This window comes from Manis javanica, chromosome 11 (genome assembly GCF_040802235.1).
Source record: "Manis javanica isolate MJ-LG chromosome 11, MJ_LKY, whole genome shotgun sequence".
Lineage (NCBI taxonomy): Eukaryota > Metazoa > Chordata > Mammalia > Pholidota > Manidae > Manis > Manis javanica.
The window spans coordinates 40,624,944-40,641,162 of NC_133166.1; the positions used below are offsets into that span (position 1 = coordinate 40,624,944).

At 40.2% G+C, this 16,219-nt stretch overlaps 1 protein-coding gene across 2 annotated transcripts in view; it reads left to right on the top strand.

Moving 5' to 3' along the window:
• NELL1 (neural EGFL like 1) overlaps positions 1–16,219 on the top strand; it is an 865,070-nt gene that overhangs the window by 201,838 nt on the left and 647,013 nt on the right. For both annotated transcript variants that reach the window (XM_037027141.2, XM_073216324.1), the window contains exons 8-10: positions 1,450–1,584; positions 2,519–2,621; positions 12,916–12,989. In XM_037027141.2, coding sequence (XP_036883036.2) covers positions 1,450–1,584; positions 2,519–2,621; positions 12,916–12,989 — 312 coding nt within the window. The remainder of the gene's footprint in view (positions 1–1,449; positions 1,585–2,518; positions 2,622–12,915; positions 12,990–16,219) is intronic.

The following is a 16,219-nucleotide window of genomic DNA, read 5'->3' on the forward strand; positions in this document are numbered from 1 at the left end:
GAAATCAATTCTACATGGATTGGAATTCCGTAAGGATTCCATTACCAGATAGTAGTGCTGTTATGAGCAATTGAGAGGAGCATGTGTGGAATGGAACCACAGTTAATGTAGAAGGATGGTAGGAGTTGTCATAACCCAGGTGCAACCATTATATCCAAAATGTGAGCCTGAAATAGCTTCAGTCAGATCAAAGGTTGATTTGATTTCCTCTGTGGGAACAATACCCAAAGCTTGGAGGTGTAAGTATGATTGAGGAGGAAAAGAAACTATTTGATGACTTTTTAGAAAGTGGTTCTTATTTTTCAATTAAGGCAGTCTCCATGTAAGAAAAAGGAAAGAAAGGTAATATTGCTATTTGTTTGAATTAACTTTAGTGTGGATAGGAAGAGATCATACCAGCCAGCATTCAGTGTTTTTGCTCTATGTTTTTGAAGGCAAATGAGTATGCTGTGTGGAAGGTGGTCAGAGAACCCTGTCACCAGGGGCTATTAAATGAACTTGTGGGTGCTGAATGTGGTCAAGAGTGGGTGTGAGGCCAGGATAACTGCAACTGGATGAAGAGAGATTAGATTGACTCCAGGGTGGGTTACAAGGCAAAGTTAGTAGGAAAAAGGTGAGAGATTTCACAGCTGAAACGAACAGATGTTTCAGACAGGCAGAGCTAACGGAAAAAAGTAGTTTTCCGTGGAAGATAATGAGTGTCCCATCTCTGTAGATGTGCAGAGGCTGGATAGTGACTTGATGGGATTACCTGGGAGGACATTGGAGATTCTGGGATTAATGTTATCAGTTGGATGACCTGATGACCTACAAAAGTTTTTTTTTTTTTAACAAAATCCTGGACCCACTTGAGAGTTTGGTTGCCTATCCTGACCTTTGTCTGAACACCGAAGTGGATTCCTGGGCATTCTGTTGGGGGCAGCTTGAACTGGGGAAAAATTGGATACTCCTATGACTTTCCCATTTTCTGGCCACAGTTCCCCAGAACTTTTCATAAGAGAGCAAACAGTGACTTCCCAGCTTGTAAAACATGATACCGTGCTTAGTGTGTGAAGAACAGAGTGGATGGTGGGAGATAAATGCAAGTGCATTGGCGTTCCTGATTAGGTCTCCTGTAAGCATTTTAATGAGTCCTTGAGAATATATTCATTATGAGTGTTTCCATGAGAGCTTGAGCTGAAAGCATACGTGTTTATGAACACCCGCAAGGTCCCTGAGATAGTTTAATGTCTCATTTGGCACTCATTAGACCATGGGAATCAATATGTCTTTAATTTAGAATGATTCCACCTTGTATAAAAAAATTTTTTTTTTCAAAAAACAGATGTGGCTTAGAATCAGTGAGCTTCTCTGAATTTTCTCCTCTTATTTTTCTTCTTAATGCTATTAGCTTTGTTAGGACAATGCAGTTGAATTACAGAAATTAAACCTAGTGACTCTTGTTTGCAGCTAAATTATGCCGAGACAAGACTTAGTCAATTGGAAAACTGTCATTGTGAGAAGACCTGTCAAATGAGTGGTCTGCTCTATAGGGACCAAGACTCCTGGGTAGACGGCGATCACTGCAGGAACTGCACATGCAAAGTAAGCCTTTTTGTAAAAAAAGATGTTAAAGGGGCAGTTTCACTAAGTATTGTATATTCTGTTTCTTTATTATGTAATGCTTACTCGAAGAAGTATTGGTTTTTTGCTGAATGCATACTTAACAATTGGAGCAATTGTGAAGGGAAGCTGGAAAAGTTTGATTTCACATTAAACTACTTAGAAATTAAAATTTACTTTCCCTTGACAACACACTTTAATATGATCTGATGTCATTAAGAAGCTTACTGTTTAGAGTTGGGAAGATAGTATCAGAGGGAGGAAGTATCAGAGGGAGGAAGAGACGCCTTTGATTTTCAAATAACTGAATAGTTAGTTTCATTCACAATGTTTCTCTGCTATCATAGATTTTAAAGGGCGGTTTAATTAGATACCTTATAAAATATAATGAAAATATCTAGAAACTATCATCTGTTTTAGAGATTTGCAAGACCCTCAACTTTCAAGGTTGCCATCATTTGTATATTCCATCTGTTTCAGAGAATTACAGGAGACCCCCAAATTAGTATGTTAGCCCTGTTCAGTTGAAATTATTTGATAAATATCTAAAGAATGACATTGTTTGGGAAAATACAAAATGGATCGTTAGAGCCTCAACATGATTGACAGGGTCTGTAAAAGGTGTTATTTATGTTCTTGTAAAAATAGGCTTTTTGTTTTCTGCCTAATCTACTTATCCCACATAGGCAGGTGGATTGAAGCCAGTGATGTATATCAGAAAAGTAATTGAGGTGGCATGGGTTCATTCAGGCTGGAGAAATACTTTATTTGTGGTCCTGGAGTGGACTGGGAATTCCTTACATTGCTTCCATTTCCCTGATGAGGTTTCTGGGATGAGAGGTGAGGTTCGTCCAGAAAGGAAACTTTCAAAGGGCACTTCTGTGATTCCTTTCCCTGTCCTTCCTTCCTTCTGCAGAGTGGCACTGTGCAGTGTCGAAGGATGACTTGTCCTCCCCTCAGTTGCTCCCCAGACTCCCTTCCTGTGCATATTGCTGGCCAGTGCTGTAAGGTCTGCCGACGTAAGTACCAACTAAGGGTCAGAGTGGCCCTCTGTGCTTTGAGATTTGTTTTTTCTCCTTACTTTTTAGGCTCCAACTTATTAAAATTGATGAAATGAAGCCCTAACAGTTGATATAATAATAAATGTATGTTAAGAGCTGCTGTTTAATTATCTGTGGTGTGCAAACACTTCATGTAGGCTATTTAAAAAAAATCCTTGTATCATTCCTCATGCTATTACTCTCATTCTATGTAGAAGCAATCAGGTTCACAGGGATTAAGTCACTTATCCAGGGTCAAATAACTGGTAATGGGTGGCATTGATCTGTAAAATGATAACTTCAAAGCTTTGTGTGCTTTGGTCCCTCTTATTCAGAGTGATCAAATATAAGGCCAAGTTCTGTGTTCTGGCTTTCTGAAGTCTTGGCCAGAATTCCTGTTACTAAAAGGACTTCCTTAGTAATTTTGGGATGAACTTTAGTTAAAAACTGCAATAATTTCCTTGAAAGTTGGCTTGTCCAAGTTATATAATGATTTAAAAATCCTTTCCCTATGTATTGCAAAGGACACTATTTCAAGTGAAATTGTGAAATGAACATTGAGTCAAAAGGTAAGAGTAAAAGCTGTTGTTTGGAACACCTAGTATGTGCCAGTTCCTGTGGTGAGTGCTTAATTTTATTGAATCCTCACTGCAATCTTTTAGGTGGGGATTATTATTTATTTCTGTTTTTGATTGATGTATAGTTGACCTACAATATTATATTAGTTTCAGGTGCAAAGTATAATCATTTAGTAACCACCAGTTTTTTTTTTCTGTATTTTAGTCTGCTTCTGTTTTTGTTGGCTTTTTTCTTTCTCTGACTTATTTCACTTAGCATAATACCCTCTAAGTCCATTCATGTTATCCCTAATGGCAAGATTTCTTCCTTTTTTATGGCTCAGTAATATTCTATTCTGTATATATACCACATTTTCTTCATCCATCTGTAGATGGATACTTCTGTTGCTTCCATATTTTAGCTATTGTAAATAATGCTGCAATAAACATAGGGATGCATGTATCTTTTTGAATTAATGTTTCTTCTGTTAGGGTAAATATCCCTAAATAGAATCACTGGGTCATATGTTATTTCTATTTTAAATTATTATGGACCTTTCATACTGTTTTCCATCATGGCTGCAATATTTTACCTTCCTACCAATAGTGCATGAAGATTCATTTTTCTCCACATCCTTGCCAACTTTTGCTACTTCTTGTCTTTTTGATACTAGCCATTCTGACTGGTGGTAATGGGATATCTCATCGTGGATTTGATGCACATTTCTCTGGTGATTAGAGAGAGCTGTTGTGTATCTTTTCATGTTTTTCAAAGAAAACATCTAGGTGTTTTCTTTGGAAAAAATGTCAGGTCCTTCTACTAACTTGGGGCTTTGTTCTATTTCTAGTTCCTTTAAGTGTCAGGGTAGATTGTTTGAGATTTCTTGTTTCTTGATATGGTCTTGTATCACTATAAACTTCCCTGTTAGAACTGCTTTTACTATGTCCAAAGATTTTGAACCATTATATTTCCTTTTTATTTGCCTTCAAGTTTTTTCTTTTAATTCCTCTTTGATTTCTTCATTGAACCATTGGTTTTTAATAACATGTTGTTTAGCCTCCACACATTTATGGTTTTTCCAGTTTTTTTTTCTTGTAATTGACTTCTGTTCATATCATTGTAGGTGGAAAAATGTGCTTATGAAATTTCTATCTTCTTAAATTTGTTGAGACTTCTTTTGTAGTCTAACATGTGATCTATGCTAGAGAATATTCCATGTGTACTTGTAAAGAAGGTGTTTTTGAATGGATTTTTTTGTATATATCTGTTAAGTCATCTGGTCTAATGTGTCAAAGCCACAGTTTCCTTACTTATTTTCTGTCTGGATGATCTATGCATTGATGTCAGTAGCATCCTTAAGTCCCCTACTATTATTATACTGCTGTGCTTCTCCTTTTATGTCTGTTAATGTTTGCTTTATATATTTAAATGTTCCTATGTTGGGTGCTTAAATATTACAAGTATTATCCTCTTGTTGGATGGATCCGTTTATCATTAAGCAATGTTTTCTTTGTCTCTTGTTATAGTCTTTGTTTTAAAGTCTATTTTGTCTGATACAAGTATGCTGTCACAGATTTTTTTTCACTTCCATTTGCGTGGTCTTTTTCTATCCCTTTACTTTCAGTTTTTGTGTGTCTTTATATCTGAAGTGAGTCTCAGCATAGAGATGAGTCTTGTTTGTTTTTTAATCATTCAGTCACCCTATGTCTTTTGATTGGAGCATATAGTCCATTTAAATTTAAAGTACTTATTGATAGGTATATACTTCTGTTTTGTTAATTGTTTTCTATTTGTTTTTGTAGTTAATTTATTTGTTCCTTTCTTCTCTTGCACTCTTCCTTCATGATGGCCTTCTTTAGTATTACAGTGAGATTCCTTTCTCTTTATTTTTTGTGTATCCATTATAGGTAGTTTGTGGTCACCATGAAGTTTATGTATAACGTCCTATGTATATAGCAGCCTGTGTTGCTTGTTGTGTAAGTTTGGACACATTCTAAAAGCACTCCATTTTTACTTCCCCCTCTGTTTTGTGTGTATGATGTCATATTTTACATCTTCCTATTTTGTATTTTATAGCTGTAACTAATTTTACTACTTTTCTCTTTTAACCTCCACACCAGCTTTATAAGGGATTAACTTCCTATCTTTACTAAATGTTTGCTTTACTAGTGAAATTTCCTTTCATAATTTTCTTCTCGTTATGGGCTTTGCTTGCCCATTAAAGAAGTCAGGTGGGGATCATTATCCCTGTTTTACAGGATGCTTAGGGATGTTAATTTACCAACATGGTGAGGCTGGTAAGTGAAAGAGGTGAAATATAAAACTACTTCTGTCTGACTACAAAGCCTGTAGTCTTTTCTATAGAAAAGGAGAGTCTAGAAGTGCGGCAGTCTAAGAATAATTTTCAAAATCATTTTTGTTCCCCCAAACCACCACCATTACTATGTCTTCAAAACACAGTGGTCTAGCTTTTTGCCATCATGTCACCTAATATGACAGAGAAAGTGGATTAGTTGGTCTAGTCAGACCAGCCTACACATTTCTTGCACTCTTTCAAGAAGAATTTGGGAATATTCCTTCTTTTATGGTTGGCACTATACAGCCATCATTCTGGAGGGCATACTTGAAGTTCATCTAAAAAGGGAAACTTCGTTTCTGTTCTAATTACTTTTGGAAGTCAAGTCTGGCAATACAGATAAGCTCAGGTGCCTAGATGTTAAGAATATATTTTAATCCCATGATGGAAAGGTAGTGTTCAGTAGGTACCGATAATTTTTTCTAATTTTTATATTCTTCATAACAGAAGGGGAAGAGGTTGAAAAACTATTGGCAATTTGTTTAAAAAATTAGATTTTTATTCCATTCTTTTGAGTTCCCTGGACAGCTCTGTGAATGCTCTAAGAAGTTGTTTGGACATGGAAGAGCAGATGATTCCATCAGTTGTTTGTGTTTAAACCTTTTGATTTTCTAATTATAAAATCCGTGTGTTTGTTGTATAGCATTTTAAATCACAAAGAAGAGTAAAGGTAATTGAAAAATCTCCCTAATACCACCACTTAGAAACAGCCACTTCTGCAATTTTAGTTGACTTTGTTTTTTAAAAATTTCTACTTTGTGTACGGTTGAGATCTTATTGTGCAGATGAACTTTATCCTACTTTTTTGGCTCACCATTATCACTTAAGTGTATTCTTATGTTTTAAAATCCTCTTTATAACCCCATTTTAATAAGCTTCATAGTGTTCCATTATTTGGTTATTACATAATTTATTTAACCAGTTTTCACTATTATAAATTACTCTCCAATAACATGTCTCATGTAGAAAACACGTTTTTGTATTTATATTCTCAGAATTCTGCAGAGTAAAGGAGTGGGCCAAAGACTGACATTTTCAAGGCCCTTGATATATATTATAAAATCATTCTCTCACTAGGAGTGTGTGAGGTTGTCATTTTTCTTTATTCCAATTCATTTGAGAGTTGTAAGTTTAAAAAAAATATTTTAGAAAGTTACCCAGTTTTAACAAGATGCTGACACCCAGGCTAACTAAAATGTGGGTATGCTTTTTGTCTTGTATGGAATTCATAGCAATTTAGATAGGGAGTATTTATTTTTTCAACTCTGATTGGTAGTTTGAAATGTTTGTAGCTTAAGAAAATGGTAATTCAAATAAATTAGGGTTTTTAGCAGAATATTTATTAGCAATTACCAAGTGCTGGTGCCTGGAATAGTGATAAATAAGCCCCTTCAATTTTGGGGGGCTCACTTTCAAATTAGATATGTGATTTACAGGGTCCAGAATGGTAAGTGCAATCACATTGGGCATGGGGATGGGGCATAATTAGAAGACAGATGAATGGCTTGTGGGAGGGTGTTCGGGAGAGTTGGGGATGTGGATGGCGGGCCCTGGCTGAATTGAAGCCAAGCTAAATGTTTCTAGCCCCCTCGAAGATGACTGTTGTTGGGTTGAGCAGTGGGATGGTGGGCAGGAGAATGAGGACTGATGAAGCAGAGTTCCAACACTAGTTGGTAGAATTTCTAGAAGTTTCAAGTATCTTCACATCAGAAAAAGGATAGAGAATATTTATGTAGGTTGTCTCTTTCAGGTAAGAGTACCTAAGCTACCTTCTGGGCTTGGGTAGAGCAGTGTTCTGGGGACTCTGAGAAGAGGTATGGATCTGGCTTAGGCAAAAGGAGCCAATACATCAGAGCAAATTGTTTTGTCTGCTAGGTGTTCGTGCCCCCGTCACGGCCTCAGGATCTGCAGCGCTTGCAGATGAGGGCATCCACTTGGAAATAGGAAGGACTTGGTTTAAGTGTTTGTGTATCAGTTCATGGCCTGAAAAAAGCAGTTTGTCCTTCTGTTTTGATCAAGAGGCCCAGACCCTAAGAACAAGATAGATTTCATGGCAGACGGTCAGGACCTGATACCAAGGCGTTCTTCTGTTTTGGAGGCATCAGGGAAAATTCAGGAGAGCCTTTTGCGTTCCTAGCTGTAGGCATGGCAGTTCCGGGAGGTGGTGTGGGAGTGTCATTCCTCAAGCATTTCTTGGGTGCTTGTTCTATTATAATCACCTGTTGAACTTCTTAAGCTAGAGGTTCTCAGGGCCCCACTCTGACCTGATAAATTAGAATTTCCAGAGAGTGGTGTAGTGGAATCTGTAGTTTTTTGGTAGACGAATTTGAGAAATATCAGAGATGAGAGAGAGGGAGGAGGATGGAGAGGGAATCTTCAGCTATGCAAAACAGCATTTGCAAAGAAAAAGATGTGGTAGAAGGAGAGGGAGATAGTCTGTTTGATAACCAATGGTTCCTGTAGGTGATAAGGTAAAGTAAGAAATAAAGTAAGAGAAGTAAAGTAAGAAGTTAAGGTAAGAAATAAAGCTGCAAAGGTGGTCTGGGGATGGGTGATGCTAATCATGTTCCATTGAATTCATTCAGTCATCCTTACTTAGGTTCTTCTCTCAGCATTCTCAGCAGTGTTGACAGTATAACAGCAAGCAGGCCCATATGGATCATGCAGTTCTGTGGAAGGCACTGTGTAAAGCCCTTTTATGTGTATTAATTCATTTAATTCTTTGAACAACTCAAAGTCATAGACCTACTATTCTCATTTTACAGATGAGGAAGTGGAGCATGGAGGGTAGTAGTAGTAACTTGTCCAAGGTCTTGACTTTGATGGAGCCAAAATGAAACCCAGATAGTCTGGCTATGGAACTGACACTCTTAACCTATCTCCCTAGCCTCTGCTGTCCATGGTGATGAATGCACCACCTTGTTACAACACAGAGCATTGTGTAATGTGTGCATGATGCAAGAAGTAGAACACAGAAGGGAGTGACTAACTCTGTTAGAAACTTGTGTGTGCATATATTAGAAAAACTTCATAGTGGAATAGCTAAGTAGGGTGTTGATGAATGAATAGGAGGTTACCAAGTGGACAGAGTGGGTAAGAACACACCTGCCAAAGGGAATTTCATTTGCAAAAATCACAAGTAAACACAGTATTGGTTTTGGTATTCAAAAGCAAGATTTTAAAGTAACATGAAATAATCAAGGAAGGGCTTTTACAAAGTCCATTTCATCAAGAGAAGAGACAGGGTGGCTGAGTATGGAATGCAGACATATTCCAGGTGAAGGTGATAAGGTCCATAGGCAGGCATTGCCTGGGAAGATGAAAAGGAAGGGATGGATGTGACAGCCAAAGACCTGGTATATGAGTAGGAACTCTAAGAAATTTTTTTTTTTTTTTTTTTTTTTTGCACAAGGCAGATGAATCAGAGACAGAGCTTCTGTATGGGAGAAGTTGCCAGGTTTGAACAAGAGCCGGTGGGAGACTCACAGTATGATTAACAGAAATAAGGCAGGTGGTAGAAGTAGTTCGGGGGAGTGATACATTCTGTTTGCTGTATGTGGTTTGCAGATGCCTGAGGGACAACCAGCTTGATGTGGGCGTCTTGCTCAGAGAGGTGGTATCTGAAGCCAGGTCTGTGAATCAGCTTTTCGAGGGAGGATAGATCCTTGGGGGTTCAGCCTTTCTGATCTGCCACTCTCCTTTAAAGTGTAATACAGGATGCTGATTTTGATATTCTAAGCCTCTGAGTGCCAAGAGATGGCTGGAATGTGTACACAGATACCTAAATAAAGACAGAGCAGCCTCATATCCACATCTGACAGGGGTGCCAATTCAGACCTGATGAGTGTTTATTCAGTGTGTACCCAGATGGCAAAAGTGTCCAGTCATTGCATGAGAGCAATCAAGTCCGAATTTTAAAGGGCCTGATGTCTGTGGGTGCAAGAAGATACAACTGCATAACTATTTCTCTAAATCCCCAGTCTGTTTGTTTCTGACATCATGAAGTGTATGTTGACATCCGGTTTCAATGTCATGGTCTGACACTGTGAAATATTCTAATGTGCATGTCCCCAAGTGTGATGTGAAGGGCTTCAGGTATCCATTTACATCTCTACTCATACTGAAAGCTGCTGGACTGGAGTCCCAGATGTCCTTGCCAAAGGCACCAGGGCCTGACTCACTTTATGCCTGAATTTCCTCAGACATCAAAAATAAGCCTGTTGGCTGTAGATCCAGAGGTTGGATGATGTGGACTGATCTTAGGTGTGTGGAGGGCAGTGGAAGGATGGAGGGGCACTGTTAGAGAAGTGGGGTGAGAATGAGAAAGCAGGGGGAATTCTGTTGACCTCCAATGGTGACCCCGAAAGCTGACCTAAGATAATTTAGTTGATTGTTGCTGTTGTGATCACACACGCATCCTGCATGAGTGCCAGAGCTGCCAATGGCCGAGGCACGCAGCCTCACATTGAAATCATTTGCAGCCCCGAATGCACCCTGCTGTGTAAGGGCATAAAGTTCAGTGGTCATTTAATTTTTATACCAGACGGATGGGTTTGAGGGATGGATGTGTGCCTGTCATGTGTGGTGAGAATGTAAATAGTAAGACATTCCTATCTCAGGAGGAATTCTGGGATGAGTCTCTGAGAGGGAGAGCAAGCTGGCGAATGTCTTAGGTCAGGGTAGCAAGTGTGCACTGTGTGGGCGGCAAGGGGCAAAATGAGGAAGAAAAGTCTTTGCTTCCCAGCCTGGACCAAGAAGCAGGTGCAGATGGCAGATCTGACAGGAGTGCATTTAGCAGATCTGTCACTCTGGAGCAAGCCATCTCGCCAATGTGGCAGCAGCTGCGTTTGGGAGTGAGAGAGTTTATTAGACAGGAATTCAGGCCCTTGGAGATGTGATCTCCCTGTGCAAGTAAATTGGGGAATCCATGTTTATCATTAGGACCAATGAGTCAGATCAACTAATTTATCAAGAAAATTGAGGCATAAAAGATGAGAAGGGATAATGTTTTTTTCAATGAAGGGAAGAACAGGCTGATCTAGAAAATTGTACTGATTCTTTACTTTTGTCATTGCTGTTTTTGTTTTAAAACCCTTGCTATATGTTTTTAATGTTTGGAATTATATCAAATAGCAGAACTCTTACCTGGAAATTAAGAAATTTGAGTGGGTTTTGCTATTGACTGAAGGCACATTAATCTTAAAATTACTTACTACTAACAATCAGCCCAGAGAGACACTGAGCTTGGGGCTGGAGATAAAAATGTGAATAGACGTAGTCCCTACCCTCATGGAGGGGTTCTGTAAGGGTACAGTTAGCAGGGGAGATGTGTAATGAAATGGGCAGTTGAGATAAAATGTGGTAGGTGTTGTGTTATGATTAGGTTCATAGTACAATGGGAGCCCAGAGTGAAGGCAGTTGACCAGTGGTTGATTTTAAGAAGTCAGGCCTAAGTTGAAACTGATGGGTGTATAGGACGGGCGGTTGCCAGGAGAAGGTGGAAAAGGCTCAGTGTATCTGGAGAAGAGGACAGTGTATGCGAATGACAGAAGCAGGAGAGAAACACGGCTAGTGTGTGTGGAGGCGTGGATGTTTGAGTGGGTGAGTGAAGGCATGGGAATGGATGAGCTATGAAGCTTGAGAGAGAAGGAGGAGCCACATGAGTGACCTTGTGTGCTGAATTAAGGAATTTGGACCATATTTTTGTTTGGACCTGTATGTTGAGGGCATTAGGAACCCATAATGGTTTTAAAGCAGGGCCTCATATCTGCACTTAAAATATGTCTGCCTGTTGTATGGAGAAGGACTGGATAAGACTGAAACCAGAACGTGGAGGAAATTCTGGTATACCAATGAGGAGACATGGTGATAGTCTGAACAGAGACAGTAACAGGTGGTGTGGAATGGACAAGAGCAGGGTGACTTGAGAAGCTTGTTGGAGCGCTGCTAGGATTTGGGTACTGATTGGACGTGGAGTTGGGGGAGAGGGTGTGGTTAGAAGGACCCCAAGTAGTGGGGTGTGGGTACTGGGGTGGATACTGGTGCCATTCTCTATGAGTAGATGCTAGAGCAGAACAGAGTTGAGTTAGAGCTGAGCTACTGCAGGTGAGGTTCTGAGGGAAACAGACTGAAGGGGGAATTTGCTTGTACTTTATTGGGAAGTTGGCAGATCAGGATCAGTTCTGGAGTGGGAGTGAGATAGTGAAGGAAGCAGAATTAGGCAGAAGATTGACACAATGTAGTAAAAACAAATACCTCAGAGAGTTCTGGAGCTGGAATGACCTTTCAGAGTTATCTCTAGTTGAGGCAAGAGACCAGGACTTTGTATCACTGTCATCAGCCATTCACTGAATGTGGACCATCCTGAGGGACTTGACCTTGGGTAAGGTGGTTCTCTTCAGTCAAGTTCTAGATCACTTTCAGCTGAGAGATATTAGTTGTTAATTGTCCCAGCAGCTGCAGGAATGTGTCCTTTGGCCCTCGAGGAGGATTTGAGTAGCACATCACAGCACCCACTGCGGAACCATGATATTAAGCCACTCTCTCTAGGTTTTCTTCTTCCTGTGGCTAAAGAGAGAATCGGACAGCTTGATTGCTAAGTTCCCTCATACTTGGACGTTCTGTGAGAGTTGGAAGAGTATAGTCCTGGGAAACCATCAAATTTAATTAACTTTAAATAGGTTTTTAATAGGTATAGAAATGGAGGCTCTGAGAGGTGAGGTGACTTTTATAAGGCGGTGAGTTAGTGGTAGAGATTCTTTGAGTGCATGCTTTCATTTCTCCTGAGGACTAGAGCTAGAAGGTCCTCATCTGTGCAGGAGAAGAGGTGATCAGGCCTTCACTTCTCTGTTCCTGCTGATGTGGCTGGAGAAACTGGAGAGACACATTAGGGTCATATCAATTTAATATATTCTGCACTTGCTTAAAAGTGAGTCAGCAAGCTGACTTGAAGACTGAGTCCCAGTGAAATCTAAACTAAGTGCTGTGAGCTCTGTTTATGCTTCTCTTCACTTTTCTGCAAGGCCTGTCTGTATTCCATGCCCTCCCGATGAGTCTGTTAAGCTCGCCTTTCCAAAGGCACTCTCTAGTACATTGATACAACATTTTACTGGCTTGGCCTGTATTTCTCAGCTGTCTCTGAGCTTTTCAGGAATAGATGGGCTAATGACATACACTTCCCATGATTACATGAGGGAAAAATGGCACCCTTCTGCACTGTGGTTGAGGTTCTGATAAAATGGAACGTATATGAGTCTCCTTTGACCTACTATGTTCTGTGAAATCTGTTGTAGTTGGATGGCACCTCTGAGGTCATTTTGCTGCATAACACAACTAATCCATTTTTCTGTTTTATTACAGCAAAATGTATCTATGGAGGAAAAGTCCTTGCAGAAGGCCAGCGGATTTTAACCAAGAGCTGTCGGGAATGCCGAGTAAGTTTCAATCTTGCGGTCCCTGTCACTTGTAGGGGATTAACAGATAGATAAGTGGGCTTGGATAGGATTATGAAGTGAGGCATGTTGACCTGAGTGGGTCTCTGGGAAGAAGGGTTCTGTGGTTTCCTGGAGTATAGGGTGGGGAGGTCCCAGCCACTGTCACTGTGTGGTTAGCCTGTGGTTGGCTGTGGCTCAGGGAGCCTTGGGAGAAGTTATTAAGGGAAGAATGTGAGAGGGGGAAGGGAGATAGCAGCTCCCATGAGTCAGGAGGTTGGCAGGTGGCCCTGGGGAAGGGCTTTGAGTTGTGTTGGAGAAATGACTCTGTGATACTGACTATGGACATGCCATCTCTACTCCCAGGTATCTGATGAAATGTTAGAATGTGCATCTGTCTCCTGCCTGCTGCCTTCCATGTGTTTCTTGAAATAAGATGTGTAGAACCAGAGGTCTTATTCAGTAATCATTCAGCAAACAGGCACTGAGCAACTGCTTTGTACCAACCTTACACTAGATTCTGGGTATGCAATAGTGAACAAAAGTTCTATGTCTTCATAGAACTTTCAGTTTAGTGGGGGAGACAGAAAATAAATATACAGTATATGCCAAATTCTATGTAAAAAGCACAAAGTAGGATGCAGGGATAGAGTGCTTTGAGGTGGAATGGGTGGTCTGGGAAGGGAGGGAATATTTAAAGAGTGGTGGATAAAGTGCGGGAGCTAGCCCTGTAGTTACATGGGTTTGATGCTATCCTAGAATGCAAGAGCGAGATGGAGGAAGGAGAGGCGGGGGTGGGGGTGAGGGGGCGCAGATCCACGCTGGTCCATTGCAGAGCACAGCTGGCTTTGTGGGGCATCTCCAGAGAGACTGCCTGGAGTCCCTGTGTCTCAGAATAGATCATCTTGGCATGTGCTGATACCTGTGTCATTTCATTTGCTTTTCCTCACACCTCTGGAGAAAAGAAAGGAATGTGTTTTAAAGAGTGAAGGGAGTGAGGCATTTAGAGACCTGTAGAAACTCTCAAGGAACTTGAATCCAGCTCTTTATGGGGTTTGGGGGAGAGAGAAGGCTGTTTCCTGCCTCTTGCCTCTCACTGGCCAAAATCTGCCCAGGGGTTACCTCCCTTGAACTCCTCCTATTGGATTTCCCATTCCCTCTGTCTTGGCTGCCACTGAGAATGCCAGAGACTCCATGGGTCCTGACGGTTTGGTTGGTAGGCAGGTATGATGGTCTTTCTGCACGAGTGGGTACAGTGTAGGCACTACCTAGTCTATGGCAGAGGCAGGGATGGTGTGACAGCAAGGGCTGTGTGATCTCGTGACCAAGACAGGCTCCTAGATCTGAGAGTCAGGGAGCTTGGGGGCTGGTCTCCAACCGAGAGTCAGTACGTCACTACACATGGATGTTAGGCAGATTAAATGAGATAAAGCATGTGAAGAATTTGGTAGAGCGCTTGTCACAAAGTAAGTCCTCAGTGAACATGAGCTTTTCTTATTCCACATGTCCATACATGTCCTCCCTGAATGTGAGACAGATGTCATGTTTTCTGTATATTGTTTCACTGTGGGAAGGGAGACAATTCGGATTCTAAATCCCTTCCTGTTTTCTCCTACCTCAGGGGAGGCTGGGAGGACTGAAGGCGGTTTTGTGTGTTCTGCCAGTGATCCCAGTATCTTCCATGTATCTGTCACTTACAAGTAGCAACCTCCGTTACATTTTGAAACAGTGGGTGACACTTGCAAGGGTCACAATTATGACTCGATTTCTGTTATTAGGGAGGATCAAGGCAGACACCAGTTGAGATCTCTAGAAGATAGGGGCTTAGGTTTAAATGCCAGCTTATTTGAATAGCACTTGTGATTGTTATGACGTTTTGTAGATGCTCCACACCCTTTGGTTCATCTTCTACTGTTTTTGGTTTTACAATTTAGAAAGAAGTTGGGGCAGACAGATTATTCTCTTTGCACAAGTGGTTTGTGTGTATGTGTGTGTGTGTGAATAATTTCATCCTCTTTGTAAAAGTTACTCATTTATTTTCTTTAGTTATTTATTAAATCATTACTGTGTGTACAGAAAGAAGGGTTATTGACAGTACCTAACATTTTCTGAGCATTAGTATTTACTGGACACTATTTAAAACATTTCAAAGATATTATTGCATATAAATCTCATAATAACCCTATGAGGTAGTTACTGTTGTTATCCCCATTTTACAGATGGGGAAAGAGAGGCACAGAAGATCAAAGTCACATAGCTAGTAAGTGAGCTAGCTAGGATCTGAACCTGTGTGAGCTGCCTGCAAAGGCTCCTCTCAGCCTCTCTGCTGCCACTGCTGATGGTGTTATGCTTATTTGGAAATAATTCTCATTTCTGAATTTCAGAAGGGTAGATTCAGAAGGATTAAATTACCACTTTTCAGTCTAACAATACCAGATTGGTTAGGGTATGTATGACTCATTGATTCCCCTGATTAAGGTAGTAGCATTTATAAAAGGGGATAGAATAACCTTGGGACACACGTAATGGATGCTGTCAGCAGGGGGAGAGGGTGATGGGTGTAGGATGGGGGGACCTCAGGTCCCTCTCCGGCAGCGTTTCTCACCATGTTAAGCCCTAATGCCCTATAGCACCTGTTTTATGTAATGAATTAACTGCTTGCCTAGACATCTAAAATGACTTTACATAAGTACTACTCTTGGGGGAATTGAATGAATAATTAAATAATTTTCTGTGTTCTGTGATTCAAATCCAGATCCCCAATTTACAAAAGGCTGCTTGGAGATTCATCCATTTCCATTTTCCTGAGACCCTTTTAAGGCTTCTGTAACACCAATAAGACAAGAAAAAACTTGTTTCATATATTTTCACCAAGTGTTTGTAGGAGTTAATGTATGGATTTTTAAAAATCAAGATGTATAAACTCTTCTAACAGTTCTGCTCAATTCTGTCCAGTTATTATATTGTTATCCTGCAAGATTCCTTTAGTACAATAACAGTTTTTAGACTTGAAGTTTCAAGTTTTGTTAGTAGAAATTCAGACTGAAGCACAGTGATTAGTGAAGACCTTGAAAGCATTCATATTTGACCAATGACATGGAAACAGTCTTTCTAAATGAGAAAAAATAGAAGAATTGTATTTTTCCACCAACAGGGGTCATAAAATAACATACCATGATCACAAGGATTTGAAAATGTTAATTATCAGGTACTTCTTACTAGAGATAGTTTTG